This window comes from Tachypleus tridentatus, chromosome 8 (genome assembly GCF_004210375.1).
Source record: "Tachypleus tridentatus isolate NWPU-2018 chromosome 8, ASM421037v1, whole genome shotgun sequence".
Classification (NCBI taxonomy): Eukaryota; Metazoa; Arthropoda; class Merostomata; order Xiphosura; family Limulidae; genus Tachypleus; species Tachypleus tridentatus.
The window spans coordinates 13,800,898-13,824,981 of record NC_134832.1 but is presented as its reverse complement, the minus strand read 5'-3'; the positions used below and the strand labels follow the sequence as shown (position 1 = coordinate 13,824,981).

The following is a 24,084-nucleotide window of genomic DNA, read 5'->3' as shown; positions in this document are numbered from 1 at the left end:
GTAGGAATAAAGCGCGATAGTTACGTGAATTGAGTCGGCATGTAATCCAAACCCCCGCACGGTAGTTTTATCAGACAGTGCTCTGCATATTAGCCTTTGTAATAACCTTAACTGGAGCAATGAAAATGTAAATAAAAACACCAACAAAAACATACCAATGTTTATGTTCGCTGGTTACATGAAAATGCCAACCTTCAGCGTTCAAAATCGGATGTAAAATATAAATTTACATGTAAGAAAATTTAATTTGTTTTGAATTTCGCGCAAAATTATACGAGGACTATATGCGGTAGCCGTCCCTAATTTAGCAGTGTCAGACTAAAGGGAAGGCAGCTAGTCATCACCATCCACCGCCAACTCTTGAGCTTCTCTTTTACTAATGAAAAGTGGGATTGACCGTCACATTATCGCCCACACGGCTGAAAGGGCTTGCGTGTTTGGTGTGACGGGGATTACCTTAACCACCTAATGCTTGGCCGAAATATTAATATTAAGAACAACTTACAGCATGAAGTGTTGAGAATAAACGGATACTAACAAGTATATTTTACTTATTCGATATTGAAAGAAGTTCCAGTTTATTCTCTATTTGGATGGGTTTACGTAATGTTAAGTGGTAAAAGAATCTCACGTCCAACTTATTGTGCGTGAGTTCAGATGAATATTCTAAATATAAAGGTCTGAGACTTTAATCATAAAATTCTAATTGATGAAAAGCTATACACGATTCTATTATATGGAGGCTGTATAAATTTTTAGAAATCCCACAACTATAAATAAAAATGTCAAATATAGTTGTACTTTTCGTGTTCTTTTTTGTTTTTTACTTTTACTTAAACATTTTTAAACCTAAAAATGTTTTGATTGAATGCGACAATAAATAATAGAATAAATAATGAGGTTTTGTTTCTTTGGAATTAAGCAAAAAGCTACACAATAGGCTATCTGTGCTCTGCTCAGCACAGGTATCGAAACCAGGATTTTAGCGTTGTAAGTCCGCAGACATACCGCTGAGCCATTGGGGGGCTTAAATGAAGTACAGAATGACACATATCGTACAGTAAATATTCCAGAAAACGCGTTAAACGACTAGTGTTCAGGAATCGTTGTTTATGCTTTAGAAATCTTTAATAGTGATACTCTGTAAAGAACTAATATCAATTGATCTGAAAATTTAAAAGTAAGACGCGGATGGGGTATGTATGCGCGATTCTTGAAGCCTAGCTAAGAAGACCAGGTATATCTGGTTAGCTGCCTGAAGCCTCCAACACAGGAGTGAAGAAGCTATAAATTTGAGTTGCTTTCACTAATGCTCAGTTTTCATTTCTTTAGATTTATCGCTTGTTTGTTTTATTTGATATGGGAAGACAAGGTAACCTTTCAACTGATAAATAAATAAATACATTTTTTTCACATTGTACAAACATAGATATATTACATGAAATTAAAGTAACTAAGAGAAAATTTTCAATGTACAGAGAAAAGAAGGGACTAGAACATAAAAAGCTTCCAAGTTCAACCCTCACACCATTTAGTGTATCGATACTGTACACCGTTATTTATTGATCTGATCGGTTGCTATACTTGCAAACGTTCCAAACATTACCATAAGCCGTGATATTTGTTACGTTTTCAGAAACCCGTCACTTGTTATGTTTTTCGACTTAGTAGATTAATTAACAGATTTCAATACTTGTATTTTCCACAACAAATCTCAGGCTTAATAATGAGTGAAATCGATTAGATATTATTTAACTAAATGGAATAAAGCAGTATAAAGATGTTGAAATGTAAAATAGAGAATATGAGTTCATTTAGAATTATATTAACCAAACAACGGCTCAGCGGTACGTTTGAGTACTTACAGCGTTAAAAACCGATTTTTGATATCTGTGATAGGCACAGCGTAGATAGCCCATTGTGTTGTTTTGTGCTCGAGAAATCAAACAAACAAAAATTCATATTTATTCTATAACTATTGTTGCATTCAAGCACAACAATCAAGCAAACAATTCTTAGGTGTAATTCTACTTTCGTATTTACTGGTAGGTTTACAACAACAACAAAAAAGGTGTAGTTTTATAGGTTTTTGTATTGCTTAGATTAGAGTAATGAAGTGTATTCCCATTTCTTTGATACAGTTCTAATAATTCATGTAATTTGTTTTGCTGGAGTAACGAGTGTATATCTTAAATATAATCCTACACATATAAGTGTTAGCTTAATATAGAATAATTTGCTTCTCAAGTAACAATTTTTACAGATGCATCAAATAGCGTGGCCAAATTAGAGAACCATATTTCATAGGTAGTAATTAGACATATATAATTATTTGTAGGGTTTCATCAGAAAATATAGTTTCCTATATATATAGTTCTAAATATGCATTTATTTAATTTGTTTAGAATAAGAAAATGCATTATTTTTCAGAACAGTTTATAAACTGCACGTACATACATATATATTTATTTATTATTTAAAGGAATATTTTTTTAGGATTAGTCCTATAGACAGATTTATTTGTTTGGTTTTAGTAAAACAGTATGCTTCATGTGGAACTTTATAAAATAAATATAATTGCCTGCTTATGATAAAAAATACTTGTTATTCATATGTATATTTCTAGAATTGAATGTATTAAATTACTGTTAGTAGTAAATAGGTTTGCATCCTAATATTGTCTTATGAGATGTATTTGTTTGGTTACAGTAAATTAATGTCTTTCCAAAGCAAAGTTTTACGTGTGTATTATATCTTGATAGTGGGTAACGTGTTTAGTGTGTTAATTAATGTATATATGTGTTTTTCTCATCTTTATTCAAGAGTTCATTTAGTTATTTGGTAACATTAAAGGAGTATTTTGTAAGTGTATATCTACGTATGTATTCAAATGTTAGGTTAAAGTACAAAAGTCTTTTGTATTAATTCTGAGGATGTCTTTAATTAATTGTTTAAATTAAAATAAAGACGTTTCATTGACGTTTCAGTAATAACTTTTTGGTTCACCCTAAATAAGTGTTTTCATTGGCTTAATTTCTCATGAAATATTTTTTTTATTTAATCACAGTAAAGACTGTGATTCCTGCAAGAAAGAAGTGTGTTTCCCACTAATAATTTTCGAGTGTGTATGTTTGTCTGTGTGTTTTTATGTTGTTAAAAAAAAGTGAATTTCCTAAAAACATAATTTTATGAGAGTTTTTGTTTCGTGCTTCTAGAAGCGATAAATACATACTAATCGGAACTTCAGATATTTGACCAGGAACTCTTATAAATTTCGAACATTCAAACCATTTAACTTCAGCGGGTTTATATTGGACATTAATAATTTTACGAAAACACTACATAACTTCATTGTTGGAAAAACTCGATGTGTGACCGCCGAAGAAAGAAAAATACGGAGCTAGTTTGCTCCTGGTCAATACCACTATTTGTTGATAAAAGAGTATCCCAAGAGTTAGCAGTGGGCGGTGATAACTAGCTGCTTTCTCTCAGGTCTTTCACTGCTAAATTTGGGAGAGATAGCAAAGATAACCGTAGTATAGCTTTGCGCGAAGTTCAAAAACAAACAAAATAAACAAGCTTCCAGTGAAGCGAATTGCCCCATATCAACTCAAAACTAATTTGTTCCTCGTGAACCCTCCATAGGATATCAACAAAGCTCGAGATTAGATAGAAGACTCTATATTGTTTGTAAGTTTGTAAAATTTTTGTGCATGGGTCATTACTTGTAATAACTGTTATAGTAAATTGTATTATTGTTTGTATATTAACATAAACTTGTATTAAAAAGAAAGAAACAATGTTTGCCAATTTGTTGGCAAATATCAAAAATTGGATACATATCAACATTTATTTAACTTTTAAATCTAAATTACAATTAAACTCAGTTTTGGAATATTTGAAATTGTTATACGTAACATAATGAATTGGGGATCGTCCAAGATTTGAATCAGAGACAAAGTTTAATGTAAATTCCAATTCAAGTTATAATTCAATTTATATTTATCAATGCAAAAAAGATCTGATCATGTCTGATTATGAAGATTTTTTTATCATTTTCTTCTTTTCTCTCTCGAACGACTAGAAAGGTAAAACAAAAGTGAATTACACAAAATGCCAATGTTTTAGAACTATATGTTAAGAAATCAATGAGGAAAAAGTGAACTAAAAACATATTACTCCAGTGTTTCCACTAGCCAATCGGGGTTGAATGGTAATGATTAGCCAGAAATCCAGATAAAACTCGAAGAAATCGAGCTTGAACAAGCTTGTATCAAAGCAGAGAAGTAAACAAATTCGTATCGAAGCTCAAAAAAATAATAATCGTCTCAATACCTAAAACGTTCTCATTGAAGCTGATAAAGAAATTAAGCTGAGAGAAATGGAAATCAAACTCAACTTCAATCGATCAAGATAAAATGATAACTTTGAACTCAATTGATGTATTAAGATACCACCATTTAATGAAGATGAAGTTGATAAATATTTCTAATATTCTGAAAAGTTTGCCCGAACCATAAAATGGTCTTTAAAAATGGTCATTATTATTATAAAGTATTTTAACCAATGAAGAATAAGAAGCTTATGTCGCTTCCTCACTAGAAGACTATAAATAATTATAAGGTCAAAGCAGCTATTCTCAATGCATACGAATTAGTGTAGACCGGAAGCTATTGTCTTTAATTTGTCCCCCATTAGCACAGCCATGCGTTTACGGATTTACAGCGCTAAAATTAGGGGTTTGATTCACCTCGGTGGACTTAGCAGATAGCCAGATGTGACTTTGCTATAAAAAAAAGCATACATAAACTCCTTTAATTTTGTTAACTTGTTTAAAAATAGGAATAACATTATGTTTTCTGAATAAACTGGTGATTTGGTTAGTTATACCTTGTATATGTGATAATATTACTGTACTAATAATTCTATTATCACAGACACTGTTTAATCTTGTACATTGCTTAATGAAAATTTAACTATTTTTTTCTGTTATACGTTCAAATATATGCACATTATAATGCCTATCGTTAGCAGTTCTTTTCTGTATAATTCAATTTGTTTCAAGTTATTAGAATAAGAATAAAACTTAAATGCACTTTCTATATAAGTAAGAAAAACTGCTTGTTTTTGAGAAAATTTGTGACATGAACTTTGATGGGGCAGCATTAAGACTGATTTCCGATAAACAGTTGTGGAAAGAGTTCCATTATTATGTTTTTAATAAGCATGTTTCAAAATAATAAACAATTATGTTGTACAATCTTATACCAAAATGAATATATTTAGAACGATCAACCATGTTTAGATAATTTGGAAATGTTTTTAACTCAATATACCCATGTCGTCAAACTAAGAACATGTCAACAAATCTAATCCAACAATCAGGTTTTGAAAAAAAAAAAAGAAGCTTTATTAAGAGTAATACGTTCAAACCTATTCATATAAAGGTCACACAGAAGTGGAGAAAAAAGGAATCCTATAGCTAATCCAATACTGTGCTCATAATACTTTTCACTAACTTAGAAGAAATAATTCTTAACACACTCTAATTAAAATTATAATAACAACGGTTTCAACTGGAAAATGGAAGCTTCAAGTAATCTATTGTCTTATTACTTATTCTATTTGTAAAAAAATATTATTAGGTACAATTCTACAAGTGCATTTGTTTACAGAGAATATTGCGTTTTTTTATATATAGAGCTTGATGCAATTTCATAGTTTAAATAGGGTACTCAAGTTGGTTTAATTTTCATGGCATTCACGTGCAAAACAGAATTTTGGATACATTATATTATAGTCTCACTTTACAGTTTAATAAGCTAAAATTGTACTGGAACAGAATCGTACATACATTTATCTGCCAAAATTTAATAATATAACAACACGATTTTCTTAGTTTGTCTAGTAAGTAATGCGACTATTCCGTTATGTTAATATTTATTAGGCTAGGTTTCTGGAATTAGTTTTAGAAATTTGTTGTTCATAGTCAGAGATGAAAAGTAACAGTGCTAATGTTTCAATTTATAAAATCAAAACTACTGTGTATCTAATATAAGCAAATTCTGTTTTGAGCAGTTCTGTTCGAAAGAGCTGCTCACTTATAACGAACACTTTATGTAATGTCAGAACAGTGGGAGTGGTAAACTGTGACAACAGAGGCAATGGAGGTTTCATTAACTAAATGGACTTGGAGAGGATACTACCCTTTGTTTTGTATCATCATAAACAAGACTTTTCATGTTAATCATTGAACGTCACGTTCAATTTCTAGGGTTGTGTATAGTTTAATTGTTCATTCTATTCTACTTGTGTGGAGCGGTAAGGGTGTTTTGTTTTTGTGGTGGATATGTTTTGTGAATCACAACAGAAGATAAACTTGCGTAAAAGAGGAGGTTAACTAAAAACTAAAGAGCAACAGTTGATCTGAAAAACATATGAGCAATAAGGAAAAATACGAATGAAGGACGACCTAATACTTAACAGTTATTAGATCATTGACCATTTTTATTGGTAGCGAGTATCACGAGTTTCGCATCCTTTATGAAATTATTGAATTAAAACAAATTAAGACTGTGTGTGAATATTTTATACGCACTAGCTATGTTGACGTCAATGGTGACGCCTAAAGAGAGCTCAAGCAACGAACTGAAGTATTCCGAAAATAACCCTTTACTCAGCAAGTGATGCAGAAGATCCGTGATGATTGACTCTAGTCCAAAACTTGATTTATGACATTGGTTTCATTCAGTAAGGACGGCATGATGATGTAGTACAAAGTTTAAGGATAAATCAAATTTCTGGAATTACGTACAAAACTTCAAGTGTTTTTACATAAATAGTGTTAGTGACTATTTTATAGGAAATAAGTCTTTAAAATATTTTATTTTGGGCAAAACTCGCAAGACTAATCCTTTGTTATAGACATAAAGTAATATGTCTTTTATAGATATTTAGTTTTATTAATGCTAAAGATATGTTGTTTTTGTATTAAATTTAAGTTTCTACTGTAACATTGTCAGCGTGATTTTATCTACATGTTAAATGCCTAAAAGCTTTCTTAGCGCCCTCTAGTAATATCAGGGAGAAATAAGAGAAAAAAGCATTTCAAATATTTATATTTAAAAATGTTTTAAGTGACCACAGTTTATGTTTTACTGCTGAATAGTGCTGAAAAATTTAAACACATAAATCGATTTTTAATTGTAATTTTAATTAAATTTCAGCATAATTGGCTAGTCAGTCTGGAAGACACCAGAACAAGTTATTATTTTCACCAATACTCTTTACATACTTGGTAATTTTTGATCAATTTAATTTTTATAAAAGAAAAAAAACATATTTGTTAATGTGTATACTCATTGTTCTCTATGTGAAAATGTTAGATACATTAGAAGTTTCTATAACATCATTTTTGGATCTGTTTAAATAAATTAAAATCATATTTAAGTCATTAAAACTTCAAAGCTTCAATCAGATTATACGCACTGTTTATGATCTAATATCATACAGTTGATTTTACGTAAAATAAAACAATGCAAAAGGTCTTTGTTATAGTTTTTAAAAAACATTCAAGCTATGGAAGAGTGTAATATCGCCCAGTGTTCTAAATTTCATGCTTATGTTGGCTTCAGTGGTAAGGTTATCATGCTAATAAATTGGTAACCCCAGTGAAAACTACGTTTTGAGAAAACAGCCGTTAAAGTTTTTTTACAATTAAATGTCAGTAAGCTTTCAGAAAATGTGAGCATTTGCCACATTTTAAAATGTTTCAATCGAACTGTAGGCGCCAAGAGCCATCCTAACTTCATTTTCGTATCTAATATCCCCCCGAAGCATAAACATCTCCTTCTCTCTTGGTAGCAGCTTTTTCAAAGCCATTCTTGATATTTTTGCAAAATACACGTTCCTACTTTTCTTCTTTCAATGAAACCCCTTCTGCTCCTTTCATCCTTTCCACATAACGTTTCTCCAAGCATTTTTTGTTTTTGATCATGCAATCGTTTTCGTTGCTTGAAGGACTCTTATTTTGGATGAATCACCTTCATTAAAGATGCACACAGCATCAGCAGCAACCACAAAACGGCTTTGTTACCAGCAAACGAAGACTTGGAGAATTTTTTCTAGATCATGTGATTCAATGACTCGTTAGGATTTTAGGCAATGCATTCCAAGTATTTTTGAAGCAAAGTTGATTTAGAGAGTCTGTCAAATATAAGTTTGATGCTGGTCTTTACAGCTGTTGCTACTGTATGCTTATGATGGAAATTTTCAAGTTCTCCCTTTGCTTCTGCTTTAGGATAATTCAACCAACTGTCCAATCCCTTTGTACAAAGGTGATGCTGTGGGTTACACTAGAACAGATCTTTTCACAGTATATCGCCCAAATACCATCTTTCGTCCACTGCATATCTCCTTTGTTATTTATAAGAAATATAAGAACTTTCCCATACCAGGATTGAACTTTTTATGTCTCTAGCAAAGAAGTAAAAATAAACGAGACTTATTTTTATTAATCACTTACTGCAGGTTAAGTAGTAAATATTTTAAGATAAAAATTAGTTATTTGTGTAGAGGTTAAAACCTTCGATTTAGACTAAATTTGAAACTTAATATTTTTGAAATATTGGGGTGCTTTTTAAGGATCAGTGGTAATTTAATCAATAAATTCAAGAGATATCTAAATTTTTTGAAACGTTATTAAATTATTGAAACGTTCGTAAGATTTATTATAAACTGAAATAACTGCTCTAAAAACAAAACAAAAGAGCAACGACATAAAAGCAGAAGTAAATATTATCGTGAATAAAATATCAAGAAAATTATCTGAAATATTCTATCGATGTATACCTTGTGGAAGAAAAATATTTTTTCCTAACTATAATTTCATTATATATGAAGAATTGATTTAAGTAAATAACATTAGAGAATTTTTTTATTAATTTTGCGTTATATATCTTAAACCAGGTTGTAAAACTAGGGGTTTGTCTGTTCTTGTGTTTTAAGGACAAAGCTACACAATGGGTTCTCTGTGCTCTGTCCAACTTATGTATCGAAACCTGATTATTTACTCTTATAAACTCGCAGACTTATCGCTAAACCGAGTGAGCGGACATTTAGGCGTTAATTTGTTATTGGTTCATGTGTTTGGTTGCTGGTAGATAACAAAACGAACTTCCTTTCAGACATCGGAATTTTTAGTTGTGCGAAGTGATTAATTATGTAACATCAGTCATTTCAGTCATGTGTTTACCGACAGCTTAGGTAATTAGCATGTAGAAGTGATATACATGCATATAAATTTATAAGATAAGATAATATTTTAGAAAAGAAAATCAGAAACGGGCTACAATTTATTGTAGGGTAAAAACAAAACTTGAATAAAATTATTTAAAGAAAAATTATCTTGTGATAAACTACAGAGACATTGTAAATGAATAAACTGTTATAAAATGAGAAGAAGCGTGAAGTAATTTAGGAAAAAATGTGAGAAATGAAAAATAGTGGTCAGACGTAGTAGATAAGAGGAACAAATATCGAAGAAGAAAGAATGAAGCAAAGAGTGATAGCATAAGAGAAAGGGGCAATTGAAGAAAAACATAAAAATTATGATGGTACTTAATTTGTTTTGTTTGTTTGTTTTGGAATTTCGCACAAAGCTACTTGAGGGTTATCTGTGCTAGCCGTCCCTAATTTAGCAGTGTAAGACTAGAGGGAAGGCAGCTAGTCATCACCACCCACCGCCAACTCTTGGGCTACTCTTTTACCAACGAATAGTGGGATTGACCGTCACATTATAACGCCCCCACGGCTGAAAGGGTGAGCATGTTTGGCGCCACCGGTATGCGAACCCGCGACCCTCAGATTACGAGTCGCACGCCTTAACACTCTTGGCTATGCCGGGCCTGGTGCTTAATAAATTAGTCATATTGAAAAGAAATATTGATAAATATACTATGAAAATGAAATAAAAAATAGCTCTAAAATTTAACCCAATAAAGCAAAACAGTATAATCACAATAATTAAGAAATATTAAAATGAAAGAGAGAGTAAAGAAGACATAAAAAGTAGTTGGAGTAAAAAAACATATGAGAAACCGTTCATCAATATCATAACTTCTAACAAGTGACTTAGTAAGCATTGTGAATGTTGTATATGTGTAGGGCATACATTACTGATATTTATTCGGTCCAAAAATCCGAAAAATATGTATTTCTGACCTGATAAGTTTTTCGTATTTATTTGTGAATTTATCTTTCTCAGCAAAACGTGTATTTCATAAAAGATAAAAATATAATGTATACAAACATTTAAATTATATTAGTATATTAGCGATGAGAAAATGACAATATGTCAAAAATAAACAACGTTTTCGTATACAGTGCTATATCATAACAAGGAAACGTTTTAACCTATTTATTGCATTTATTTACTTTTCATTAGAAAACAAACGAAAAGTAGAATGTATATTTTACAAAGTTTAATTTATTATAAAAGGAATACTAAGACTACATGACGTTATTGGGAGCGAAGAAAGATGAAATTTTAATTAGTAAATCAACTTGTAACTTACTCTGATGTAATTCTTAATTGACAATGAATGGGTGTTGAATTTAGTTGCCTTAACAACCGGATGTAGGAGTGATGAAGGTGTCTAATTAATATGGAATTACAAGCATTACAATTAATACAGTTAGTCTGAGTGTAAAGGGTGTGTCATCAGGCTTTTTTGCATATGTTTATGTAGTGGTCTCACTTTTAAATGTTTTTCTCATGTGGAAGAAGACAAGACTGAAACCGTTGCTACGACGATGTTTTAGTTAATACTTTCCTACTTCTAGGGGAAAGAAAATTTTAAAAATAAGAATCATTTAAATATATTTAACTATTTTCAACATAACATTTTGAACTATTTAAACACTTACTTATTTATTTTCAACCAAATAACGAGCTTTTTTTTAAAAAAAAATTTCTTTATTTTTGAAGATCTCCAGTTAGTTGCTCAGCGCCGAGTCTGAAAGATTATAACACCAAAACTTGAATTACCCACACGTGGTGGGAACAACACAAAAGATCCATTGTGTATCTTGGTAGTTACCAACATACAAATAAGTGTTTGTGAAATATTTTTACATGTAAAATAAAACTGGATGTAATTTCAATATTAGTTTTCTTTAACTATCGTGTTATGTATTTATATTTATGACATTTGACAAAAGTAATGCCATTAAATATGTTCCATATAAAAATGAAATGCTTATTTCTGTTTATAAAATTGAACATCGACATAAAATACACGTACGCATTCGATGCAAGGAAATTATATGCTTTAGTATATGCAACAGTGTGGACATAGAAAAAGATTTTTATCACCATGAGTTTATAAAACATTTTAATAATCATCTTCAAGAAATTGTTTTTTTCTTAAATGTTCTATCTGTTCTATGTCCATTGCAGGAATCGGACCTCGAGCTTTTATGTTATAAATCCTCAAAGTTGCTGCTGAGCCACCCATGGGCATTCAAGCAATTGGAAAATATATTTTTCATTATCAATAAAATTATTATTAAAATTTATTTTTATTTGAAAAACTGTATGACTTGTAAGTTATTTTAATGTTGTTCCCCGCATTTTGTATTCTCCAAAGTTTTTTTTTTAGTCAGAGCTACTTTCATGTCACATCAAAGTGAATACTTGAGGAAAAATATAGAGGAAACTTCGTAGCAAAATCGATTTTCGGGACCGACTACATAGTTCATTTTAAAATAAATAGTCTTTTTCTACAAAAATGATTGTTATTACATTCGTAACTTTAGATTTATAAGTTAATCAAGAGATATAACATTTTATCAATTATTATGTAATCTAATACCGTATGCAGAAGAAGCGAGACCAACTGATCTGTAGTTCGTATGATATTATATTACAATAAAGGTGATAATAATTTTTCTTTACAAATTTCTTTACGTCTTAAAGTACGGTTTCTCAGTATTAGAACACAGTATCGTCTCAACCATTTACCTCGAGCACTGCACACATCTGTCGACGAGATCTTTTGTTTAATCCTAAAGCTCATCAGGTCGGTAGGGAATGTAATGCGATTGAAACATGTCATTGGCATAATGCGTTGTATGTTATGATAATTAATATTTTCAAATGCCTTATATAAAGAGCAGAGAAGATATTATTGCATTCCTTTTATTGGAAACCTATTGTATAGAAGATTATAGAAAAAACTGTAAAAAAATGTTATCATTCTCATTGTGATATAATGTCACAGCTGATTAATGAAATAGCATTTTCTTTTCAGCGAGTTTTTAATGTGGGATTTAACAGTAAGTGATTCTTTACTGGCTTAAAAGATGTTTGTCATTAATATTGTAGAATTGCATGTGGTGGATTGAACTTATTCAAAGTAAACCTTCCAAGAAAAAACTTATTTATTTAACAATTAATTTTGGTTTAATTGAAACATTTTCATTTTTAGTGAAGTTTTTCATTCACCTTTTTTAATAATCAAGGTGGAAAAAGCATCTCTTCGGCTATTCACTTCTATGATGAAATATGGTATGTAATTTCAAGCTGTAGTTCGTTGAGGATTTAATCTCATGAACAACGTCATCATATAATAAGTTTTTATTCTTTAATTGAAGCACTTAGACTTACTTTTTGACATAATCTTCTTCCGTTATGGTTGTCATATATTTTTTATGAGCTGTTCCATTAAAATAAGTATTTCTGAAGATTTAAAAAATATTATCTAGGTTGTTTTTGAGTTAATATTTTTATTTTGCATATTATACAATGCTAGTGTTATAATAGGCGTTGTATAATCATAAAATGACATTTACTTTTATTCCTTCACGAATATGTCAGAGAATAAGAAAAAAAATCAAAGTAATTTTGCTTCTTCGATATATGTCTGCTCACACACTACACAATCAATTTTCAGCTAGTTCTACATAGACAGAAATAATTGTAAAATGTGAAAGATATGCAGGTTTATACCTTTAGTTTACTAAAAAATTTTTAAGAGCACATTGAATTGCGTTCTGAATCTAACATTTGAATGTCAACAACAAAAGTTAATGCTAAAAGAAACTCAATGATTGTAGGTTAACAAAACCAAACACAAATGCATTGCCTCATGCGAAATTGTTGTATTGAATGTTTTACAATTTACATAAACGTAATAACAGTGTAACTTCATAACACAATAAGGTACTTAAATAAGCAATTTTTTAAATGGAAACCGCAGGTAGTTTGATTTGTTAGAAAACAGGCAAATTTGTGCGTTTTTATAGCTACAACAACCAATTATGTTACAATTTTCACAAATATGTATTTGCTGAATAGAGTTTTTGTTTATTTTAAAATAACACAAAGTTTCTGTAATTGTATAAGATATTTTGTTGTTTAAGAGTGTGTGCTTGCATACTAAATTACAGCGTACAGTTTGAGCCATTAATATAATTATGCTAAATGCATTGATTTAATGTCTTAAAAAATTAGGATGCGAATGAAGTTCTGAAAACTCCCATAATGACTAGTGATCAATATATGAATTACATTTTCCCTACTTGGGATCATGTTTAGTAGAAATACATGAAAAACACGATAAAGACTTTAAAACAAATTTATTTAAACTTTTTATGGTTTGTTTGAATTTCGCACAAAGCTATACGCGGGCTCTCTGTGCTAGCTGTCCCTAATGTGACAGTGTAAGACCAGAGGGAAAGCAGTTACTCATCACCGCCAACTCTTGGATTACCCCCTTTTCCCAACAAATAGTGGGATTGACCGTCACATTATAACGCTCCCAGGGCTGAAAGGGCGAGTATATTTAGTGTGATGAGGATTCAAACCCACAACCCTCGGATTACGAGTCGTGTGCCTTAACCACCTGGCTATACCAGCCAGAATTTTTATGTCTCTGAGTAAGCGTTTAGACCAAAAATAATATTATATATACAAAACAATATTTTCGTTTATATAAAAAATCTTCTTGTGAATACATTTCATACGGAACGGAAGTTTGAAGTACCTATATAATTAGTATATGTTAAAGTTGTAACTAAATAAACATAGAACAACTTCTGTTTAGCTTGTGTGTGTATATATAAACCTTTATATTTTTCCGAGCTAAATTTAAAATTAAGGTTTCTTCACCAACTAACTGAGATTTGGGTTTTGTGTTTCTTTGTGAACTTGTACGAGCTTGAAAAATACTGAAAACAGGAATGTGTTCATTGTAAAATAAATAAACAATTATGTCTTATTTTGTCAAAATATTTCAAACACTTAAAGAGAAATGACGGTACGACACAAAAATCTTGGTTGTATGTAATAACTATTATATTACTTCAACTGCTCCAGATCTAAGACATAAAACTAACCACATGTCGCATAAATGATTTAAATGAATGATTGCATAAAGTACAGAACAAAGAGCTAAAATAATCTTAAGAAGGTCGAAACGTTGTTCTATACTTTATTTTAATTAACATTTTAATACTCATACCAGCCGTCTTTAGAATACATTTTTGTTTCAAATGGGTCTCTCGGCATCAAGGAAACCTTACATACTCTTTTTAAATGCGAATTTAAAGATATTAAGCCTGGATATCTCCTTGATCAGTTGCTATAAATTAAAATAAACCAAACTTAACACAAATATTTACGATTATTTTCCACAAAATAATTTTAGAAAGTATTATCGATGAAGTTTACCTTTCTGATCAACTACTTAACTTTACTTGTTGACTAAATTAAACTTAATTTCCTTTCTACCCATCCAGTGGTATGTTTTATTAACCTTTCTTCATTCTAGCCTAAGATTTCTCTGGAATTAAAAAATCCAATGAACACACGCATAGAATCAATTAATTCCAGAGAAATCTTGAATACGAATATCCTCAGAAGTTCCCTACAACTAATAACATTTTCGATCAACTTTGTACTCTTTCACATTAGGAGTACATGCACCTTTCATATTTTCTCTGTCCAATTTATTGACGACAGCTGTATAAAGTTATATTAATTCAGAAACATAATTTATTCATATACATGTATTTATAAACATAGTTAAATGTGAAATTTAACGTAGACTCAGTTCGCTTCTTAAAAAGTTGATTTTAATACTGTATTATATAATCACACCGTATTTGCATTTCTTAACATATTTACTGAACTTTACATTTATTTGGTACGAATTTAGCTATTATATTTGAAGGTTAATTACAATACAAATTCTAATATTTAATTAAGAGTAAAAGCCACTACTCCCGCGGTGGCTCAGCGGTAAGTCTGAAGGCTTATAATACTATAAACATCTGGTTTGGATATCTATGATAGGCAGAGCACAAATAGTTTTACGCTTAACCACAACAAAATAAACAAATAACGTATTTAGGTAACACCTTTTTACGGTTACTTTTTTTAGAGGAGATTAACTCACATTCTGAAGCCTAGAATTTTAGCCTATTTTAGTTTATATCTAAATTGGTTAGATATAATACTATGATAAGTACGTTTATGTGTTAATGTACCTGTATATTTTACATTATGCAGGAACATGAACTTTAGCCTGTTTTTGTTCTATTTTCTATGAAATCTGGAACAGTGTTTTTTATTGCGTTATTTTTTCTCTTGGTCATTCACAACAAAAATAACACACTAGCTGTATATAGGTGTCTAATGTGGTTGCTTTAACTAGAATTTTGTTCTATTTACTTGAGTGTTATATATAAAAACTAATAATTAAAAGTAAGAGGTATTGTTTGTTTGGATCTTTAAAATACTTTTGTGAAATAATAAAGAAACTCATTAAACAAAAAGACCAGTGTCTTTTAAAAGTTTTTAAACTTATTAAAGTAAAATAAAACCACGTTTACCGTTATGTATGAATATTACAAATAGTTTTCAGGTTCTCCAAATTCCAGAAACATAGAAGTACATGAGAAGTTGCCATGTTGCTGCTTAATTCTTGACTTTGTATATAATTTATATGGAGTAGAGTCAAATAATATGCTGACCTTTTTTCTTCTGTCTTTAATGTTATCATAAGACTGTGAACATGTTAAAACACAAGGGGTAGAAATATCCATCTGGACACGAAATATTATGCCAATTTACACCCTAAATCAATGATCGAATTTTTAGATTGAGTGAGAAACTCTTTTTCATTCAGTTGGAGAGGAGGAGCAGGAGTTCTTTGTTGGTGTAAGAGGATGGAGAGAAGTAAGTTGTAGAGAAACAAAGAATGTAGTTATGAATATTAATTATCAGAAGATACACTTTTCTTATTCAAAGACCAATACTTCTGAAAAACGAAAATCCATATTCAGAAAGTGTTTAGTATTTTCTTATTTATCATCATACTGATTTCGTGTTCCTATGTATTTCTAAAGCTATAGCGAACAACTTAAAAATTGAAGGTAAAGGCTGCTTTTGCTTAATTTTTATTCATTGTATATTTTTGACGTCAAAACTTCGTTTGTTTGTTTGTATTTAGGCACAGAGAGATATATGAGCTGTACCTAACATGGGTATCGAAACCTAGTTTCTAGTGTTATAAGCTCGCAGACTTACCGCTTTGCTTATAGGAGGCATTAGAGTTTCGCCCATATTGTTTATTACTTTCCCAGCGGTAAGCCTTGGCTAAGAATTTGCGACTGATGTAAAAAGAGTTTTTATTCTTTTCTTCACCGTAAATAGGTTGAGTAAGGTCTTAAAAAACGAACCCTAAGAGATTTTTGGCAAACCTTTGTTCTTACTCGCCACAGTATCAGTTTATGTCTTCATCACTAGAGGCGACAGGAAGACTGCGGCGTGATCAAGAGCTACAAGGGATGCGGTATAACATGATAAAAGATTAATCTAAAGATTCCCTAACACTTCTCTTCCTTTTACTTTTATCGATTACTATAGCAGGAGAAGCTATGCTGAGCTCAGGTTCTTTTACTGATCACGATATTTTCTTATATTGAAGCGGTAGGATAGTGTTTTCCTTTCCATTGTCTTAATGTGTTTATCATTATCCTTAATAGTGAATTATCTCAAACATCATTAGCATACTTTATAAAATTTTTACCACTCTGTGGTAAGAGCAAAATTTTTCCCACGTCTTTTGTAGAGACTGTTGCCAATATCATGAACATGATAAAACGTTTTAATAAAGTTCTATTTCTGAGGATTTTCATTCCATACCTTCTAGACTTCAACGTAAATTTATTAATGTTAAGTGTTACGTATTTTGATATCTAAAAATTCACATGTCGGTTTTTATCTCACTTTTTTCGTGGTAAGTATTTTATGATTTTAAAATAATTTATGCATTTCTCCATGGTAAGTGTATTGTTGTTTTCATAATCAAACACTCTTGATATATTTTTATTTCACTCATTTTTCTTTTGTAAGCGTCTTGTCAAACACTTCAAGTGATTCGTTATTAATAACTTTTAAGTGGTAGAAATCTAAATTATTTTTACAGCCAAACAAATTCCATATTATTTGATTTTATTTGTTTGTCCGTGGTAATTTTTTGTAATTTTGACAGCCTAATAGTTTATATGTTTCTTGTATAGGGGGATCCATAAGTTATAAAAATATTTTATAAAAATATTTGGAGATTCATTGCACTGTTGCAGTCTGTGTTGCTCTGTCATGTAATGCTTTATATGACGACAGTGTATTCTTATAATATTCCTGCAGCTTAGTTTCCATTACATAAGACTCAGTCGTAAATTGTCATGCCAATAGTTCGCCACTTCTGTCTGCAGCTTTCCATATTTAATCTAGTGTATGAGGACTACTTTTTTTCAACATTCTAAAAATGATATGTTTCAGTGCAACTATGATATTGATTTTTATGGCTTAGCTTTCGAATTATTAGAGATCTTGTACAATGTACTTGGTAATTAGATTATAGTCATGGGTTAGTTGTACTGTGTGAACAATCTTAGTTAACTAAGTATGTAACTCATGAATCAGAAGAAAATCCTCCACAACAAGTTCATAAGGGGCTACTGAGTGACTTATTGGTACCACATGAGTCCTAAGGACGCGTGACACTCATTTTCAGATTTATTAAACTTTCACTGAATACCCCAGACACCACCAAACACTGACTAAGGTCACTTGTGACAACAAAGTAAGCAGAATATGATGGATGAATTTCACAAAGGACCAGAACACCACTAGCTGTAACAGTCAACATTTCATTATGATTCTGCAGTCAGAAGCTATTGAAATCAACAAGACACACTACTAACTTCCTGAAACCACATTATGTAACTTTAATATGTGTTCATATTCGTTTTTGTGTGGTTGCTTCTAACCGTACCCAAGAAAACCATATCTGTTAAAACAAGTGGAAGAGAAGATCCTCTATTAAACTCTATCAAGTTTCTGTCACACAGCAGTAGAGAGACTGGCAGTAGGTACCCATGTACACTGCTCTTTTAGAAAATTATGACGTAAAGAAGACTAACCAAACAGTGTTTAATTTTAGCATTAGTGATGTTGCCCTTGGATTACATAAACTGTTTAAGCATATTTTCCAAATTATCTGTGCACGAAGTTGCCCGTGACCGTCACTTTATTAGTTGCAGAATTCTGACAAACAAGCCGTAGAAAACATTAACCAAAGATATAACCCGATAACCCGATTATACTGCTAGGGTCCGCTATTTTTCCCACAAAGAAAATGACTGATGTCACACATTTTATTTGTTTGACCCTTTGAAGTAAATTTTGTAACAAATAAAAACATGAAATTATTCAATATGATGCAATATGGGAATCTCACGACTAGTGAAAAACATAAATTTAAGTTGATAAGTTGAGGGTTAAAGAGTCAATAAAGGATCATTTTCAGGTGGGGTTACAGTTCATTAGAGACCCAGGTAATATTTTAAAATAATAGGAATAAAGATAAATAATGATAATAATAACTCAATTTTGCTATTTTTACGAACTATATTTCTTTTGTATTTGAGTGGCCGGGCTCTAGGTGGTCTATAAATTCATTCGTTGCTAATCATCTTGACATAGTCTTCCATAGTTTCAGAGAGATAACTTGATCTTACTATGTGTCAGACACTTTAAATGAAGTCACAATGGTGGCCATTTAACATAAATATTGATTGGGTAAATGATGATAAAATTGATGCGGGTAGAGAGGCATGTTTCCAACTTTGTTTTAGCACCGTACCTGATTAAATGGTATCTGCTTCATATTTTATTGTTTTACTGTGAACAGTCGATTTTCCTATGTAATAAATGGGTTTCAGCTGTGTAGAAAAATAATCTGGTTCTAGTAAAATATAGTGCAAGAACAGTGAACTGTAAACGTGCATGTTGAGAAAGAGGTTGTGTCATATGGTGTGCTACGGATGCAGTCTAATTTGTTGCCTTTGTGTGTTGCGGTGATAGAACTGGTGAAAGAAACATAGATACTTTTATGTATCTATGGATAATTTAAAATTTAACTTCCAGTTGCAGTGGTAATAGTCAATAGAAGTGATGCTAACTAACCATATTGCTACAGTTGAACTTAATCTGAAAACCTAACATCTGTATTAATAATCTGAACTCATCAATGAGAGAGGCTTTGTGTTTAGTTCTGTAATATTTTCAAGATAAGATAAATATCCGTGGAGGACAACTGTTATAAACTATTACACGGACCACGGGTGATTTATATTTATGATAACTTTTACTTCAATGATATCCTTTGGATTGTCGTTGCACTGACTCGATAGATTGCACCTACAATGTATGTACACATTCTAGTTCATGATAAGAGGGACTGATGCTGCCATTGTTTATAGGGTTATCAGAATTACTTTTGGAAAGTTACATCATGTATTTCAATTGTATATTATTAGATGTAACACTAAGATAAGTATATTTGTATGTTAATCTACACAAGTGTTTAACATTATATATGGAACTGGGTTGTATATGTACTTCCCTCCCAACACAATGGTTTAACGGTAAACTAGAGTGCTTATGATACTAAACGTTGGAGTTTAAACCCTGGAATAGGCATGATAAACAGCACATTGTGCAGCACTGTTCTTAATAATAAACAAATATAATATTTAATAATGCGTATCAAAGCATAATATCTGAGACATATAAATAAATTATCCTTAATATTAAGACATGTAAGTTTAATAAAGACCACAACAATTAGCTTACATGAGCAAGAAACTTTACATGACTCATATTTACCTATTATAAAAAAACTGTGTTTAGCTTAATCCTAAACTGAAATATTTATTATTATGTGGTTGCATAATAAGATATATAGTTACTAAGATATATATATATATATGTGCAGAGAGAGAGAGAGAGAAAAATCTCCGTGCTAGTCTACAGTACAGCAAAGGAGAAACATTATGGACACATACGTTTTTATTAATGTTGATGAAAGAATATTTTTCTGTTGTGGCAATTGGAATATTCATAGAATGATTTTCGCTTATTAAAAGAAAGCAAAAATTATTGTTTCATTGAAAAAGAAAGAAAACAATCTGTTTATTGTTTTTATAAGTTTTGAACTAGAAAAACGTTTAACGTATAGAACTGAGCTTTTGAGAAATAAGGATATTGCTGAATGTAATATCTCAATATTATTTCTGAACAAGATGGATCTTATATTTTAAACATATGACATCTAAGTTATCTCAGAAGGTAAATTAATGTTGAGGATAAACAGGCTACAAAACATTCAAGGCTGGAAACACTAATAGCGGTTGTAAAATAGTTCACTTTATTTCTTGAATTAATATGGAGTAAAGCAGTTTACAGTTCTAACTTGCTTCTTCCTCGCTGAAACTGGAACTGCTACGTAACAACCTGATAATGGTGAAAAGAGTAATAGATGTAAAATGACGATACTCATTGACCTGTGAAACCATTATTAAAAACGCTGCGTGGTCAAAGATTCAATTAATATCTGCATGTTAGATTCCAATAAAAGCTTGATGGATTGGATATTCGCAAGTGCTTGGAGATACACATTCTTGTGTTAGTGTACTTATGAATATTAGTTTTTAGGAAAAGTGTGGAAACTATATTCAAATTAGTGACTTTTTTCTTAGAAAAGGTTAAACTAACTGTAAGCATTATCTGACCCTACACTCCCAACTCAACTTTTATATAAAAGTTCAGTTGATTTGGAATTTTTGATCGTAATTTTGCTATAAAAACTCATAACTGTCATAATTCTGGACCACTGATGAATATCGACAGTTACTATGAAGGGCAGTTTTGTCTACTTTTCATGTGTGGCATTATAATATAGGATTATCTAATATACAATGAAGACTCGGAATTAATTCCAACGTCTCTGGAAAAATATTTCATAGATACAACTGAAGTGACCTTCAGCAATTTAAACCAGATTTCACTAAGAGTCCATCGAAGCCCTCACTATCAACCACAATGACCACATTATCACTTATAAAACCTCAGGCTGCTACATTCTTGACACTTATAAAACCACACTATTGAGAAATGATTACTGTATAAGAAGACAGAAGTCCATTCTCTGATGAAGGGATGTTCCATATATGCCCAGCAAAACCATCTCATCTTAAAAGCAGAATGCATTTTGCTAACCCTTAATCATTTCTGGGCTAAAAAGCACCTTTAAGGTGTCAATTGCACACCTACATATTAATCTTCATCTTTCAGATATCAAGTACACACTTACATATTAATCTTCATCTTTCAGATGTCAAGTGCACACTTACATATTAATCTTCAAATTTTAAGAAACATTAACAATTATAAGTATATTTTAGTACTGCTTCAAACGTTTCAGAATAAATAATTTGAACATTTATTTAATTTAATTTAAAAATGAGACAAATATTTAAACTTACATTTCTGCCCGAGAGTATTGTTCTGTAAACAATAAATTTATAAACTTTAAGTATTCTTCTTTTATCGCAAAGCAATAAATTTAAAATACGTAAGAAATTATCATACCTTGAGAGCATAACTAGTAGTATATTGATTCTCACGTCATTCTTTTTTCTTTCTCTAAATTTTCCTAGTAAGGTCTTTATGTTCCCATCTTTTTATGGACACAAAGCAGATGATTGAATCAATATTAATGAAACTCATTTTTCAAAACAGCTACAGGTAAAGCTCAAATACTCTTAGATAGAACAAGTTATGAAGTATTTACTCAATGTAGAGGGAATTAAATACTTTGAAAAGTAATTTGTAGTTTCGTGGGAAAGTGAGAAGATATTGCTCGCGTGGATAAGAACAAGTACGTTCTTTATATAACTTATGAACGAGAGCTTTATAGTTTTTTAAAGATTCCGTTTGTTCTGGAAAATATTTTGGGTCAAATTATACGTTTTTGACAGGTACTGAAAGTTGTTTCTATGACAAAACATTAAATAAGCTTTAATACGTTTAGAGTGTACAGTAGAGGACAGCAAAATATTTTGTTAGCTAAAATATTTATTTATCGAGTATTATAGTTAGCTTTCAAACAATACCCATAAAAGCAGAAAATAAAATAAAATTCATTGAAACGAAAATATGTTTGTTGGATATAAATGGATTTTGATCAATAATATCTTTAGCAATAATATTGTTATCCAGTCTGATCTCTCGCCATTTTGAAAGGTCAGGCCTTAGGTCATCTATTAATCGTTGTTAGCTTTTGTAGTGTTTTTTTCAACTTTTGTAGTCTGATGTGCTAAAAATTGCAATGGAAAAAATAAGGTATTAAAGTACATATGTTATTGCATACCAATAAAGACAAAAATTATTGGATATATAAAATAGAAAATTCTAAGCAGCGTATTTCAATACAAATTTGTTTAGAAAACTACATTAAAGTAAACGAAATTTTATCCCTGAAATAACAGCTATTTAGTTAGCTTGTTCTTAGTTTCTTCAAGTTTGGTTAAGTATTTCCAATGCGAGAAGGAACAAATCAAGTGATATCAATAATCTCCTCACACTCTAATTTAGAAACAATAAAGAAGTTTATAAAGAAATTAAGACTAGAAACTACGAATCTAAAAAACCAACTTCCCCCAAAAAATCAAGTGTGTCTAGTTGTCAACAAACATCTCAAGCATTTCTAGGATTAGACTACTAAATGAGGGGATGCCCGAATTTTATACAAAAAGATGTACTTTTCTAGTGTGAGAGGAATGCACAGGGGATGTTAGGTCCAATTTGTTATTAAGAACGCCCTTCAAGAGCCATATATATATATATATATATTAACAGGTTTGTGCGCTAAAACATTGAATTTCGTGTACTTTATACAAATATCACTTTTGAGACACTTTTATCCACTGAGTCAAAATGGTGAAAAGTCTTGAGGGCACTGACTTGAGGCAGGAAAAAAGGGCTTGTCTGAAATTTTATTTTTTTACACATCGCTCATTTCAGATGTATAATATACTAATTACAAGAAATGTGATAAAAGCATCTATTATGAAGGGTGAGTATCATAATTTTTTTAAACATATGCTTTGAATGGAATAATTGTTTTGACTTACCACCTTTGATAACAATAGAAACTCAAGCCATTTTATTTCAATCAAGGTGTTTTGCTAACTTCTCTGAAATATTTAAAAAATAAACATCAAGACAGACAAAGAAACTACGCTGTTATTATTTTCGAAGTATATCTTGCAGTGTTGACAAATTTTGAAGAACTATATTGGACAGACCTTGAAAGTTTCTCTTTTTTTTTATATTCACAGTTGGAAGAATGAACTTAACACTTGCAGCTCCAACAAAAGAAGACATATTTAGAACTGTTTCTCAGCTTCAACCAGGTGGTTCTTGGTCTCCGTATTCTTGCAAATCACGTCATCGTGTAGCCATCATCATTCCTTTCAGAGACAGACATGAGCATTTAATGATTCTGCTTTACCATCTCCATCCTCTTCTTCAACAGCAGCTAATAAATTATAAGATTTATGTTGTTGAACAAGTAAGTATGTTGTAAATGTTGTCCAGTTCCTAAAAAATGACTTTTAAAACACAAATGTATATTGGTTTTCAAGTGTTGTATGACCTTAGCCGTTCTC

The 24,084-nt window shown here is 30.8% G+C and overlaps 1 protein-coding gene across 5 annotated transcripts in view; it reads left to right on the top strand.

Moving 5' to 3' along the window:
* Nucleotides 1–24,084, top strand: part of LOC143258556 (beta-1,4-N-acetylgalactosaminyltransferase bre-4-like) — a 68,008-nt gene that overhangs the window by 19,296 nt on the left and 24,628 nt on the right. For all 5 annotated transcript variants that reach the window (XR_013032355.1, XR_013032356.1, XM_076517687.1 and 2 more), the window contains exon 2: nucleotides 23,755–23,987. Coding sequence is in view for 3 of the 5 variants with exons in the window: in XM_076517687.1 (XP_076373802.1) it covers nucleotides 23,755–23,987 (233 nt within the window). In the remaining 2 variants the exon portion in view is untranslated. The remainder of the gene's footprint in view (nucleotides 1–23,754; nucleotides 23,988–24,084) is intronic.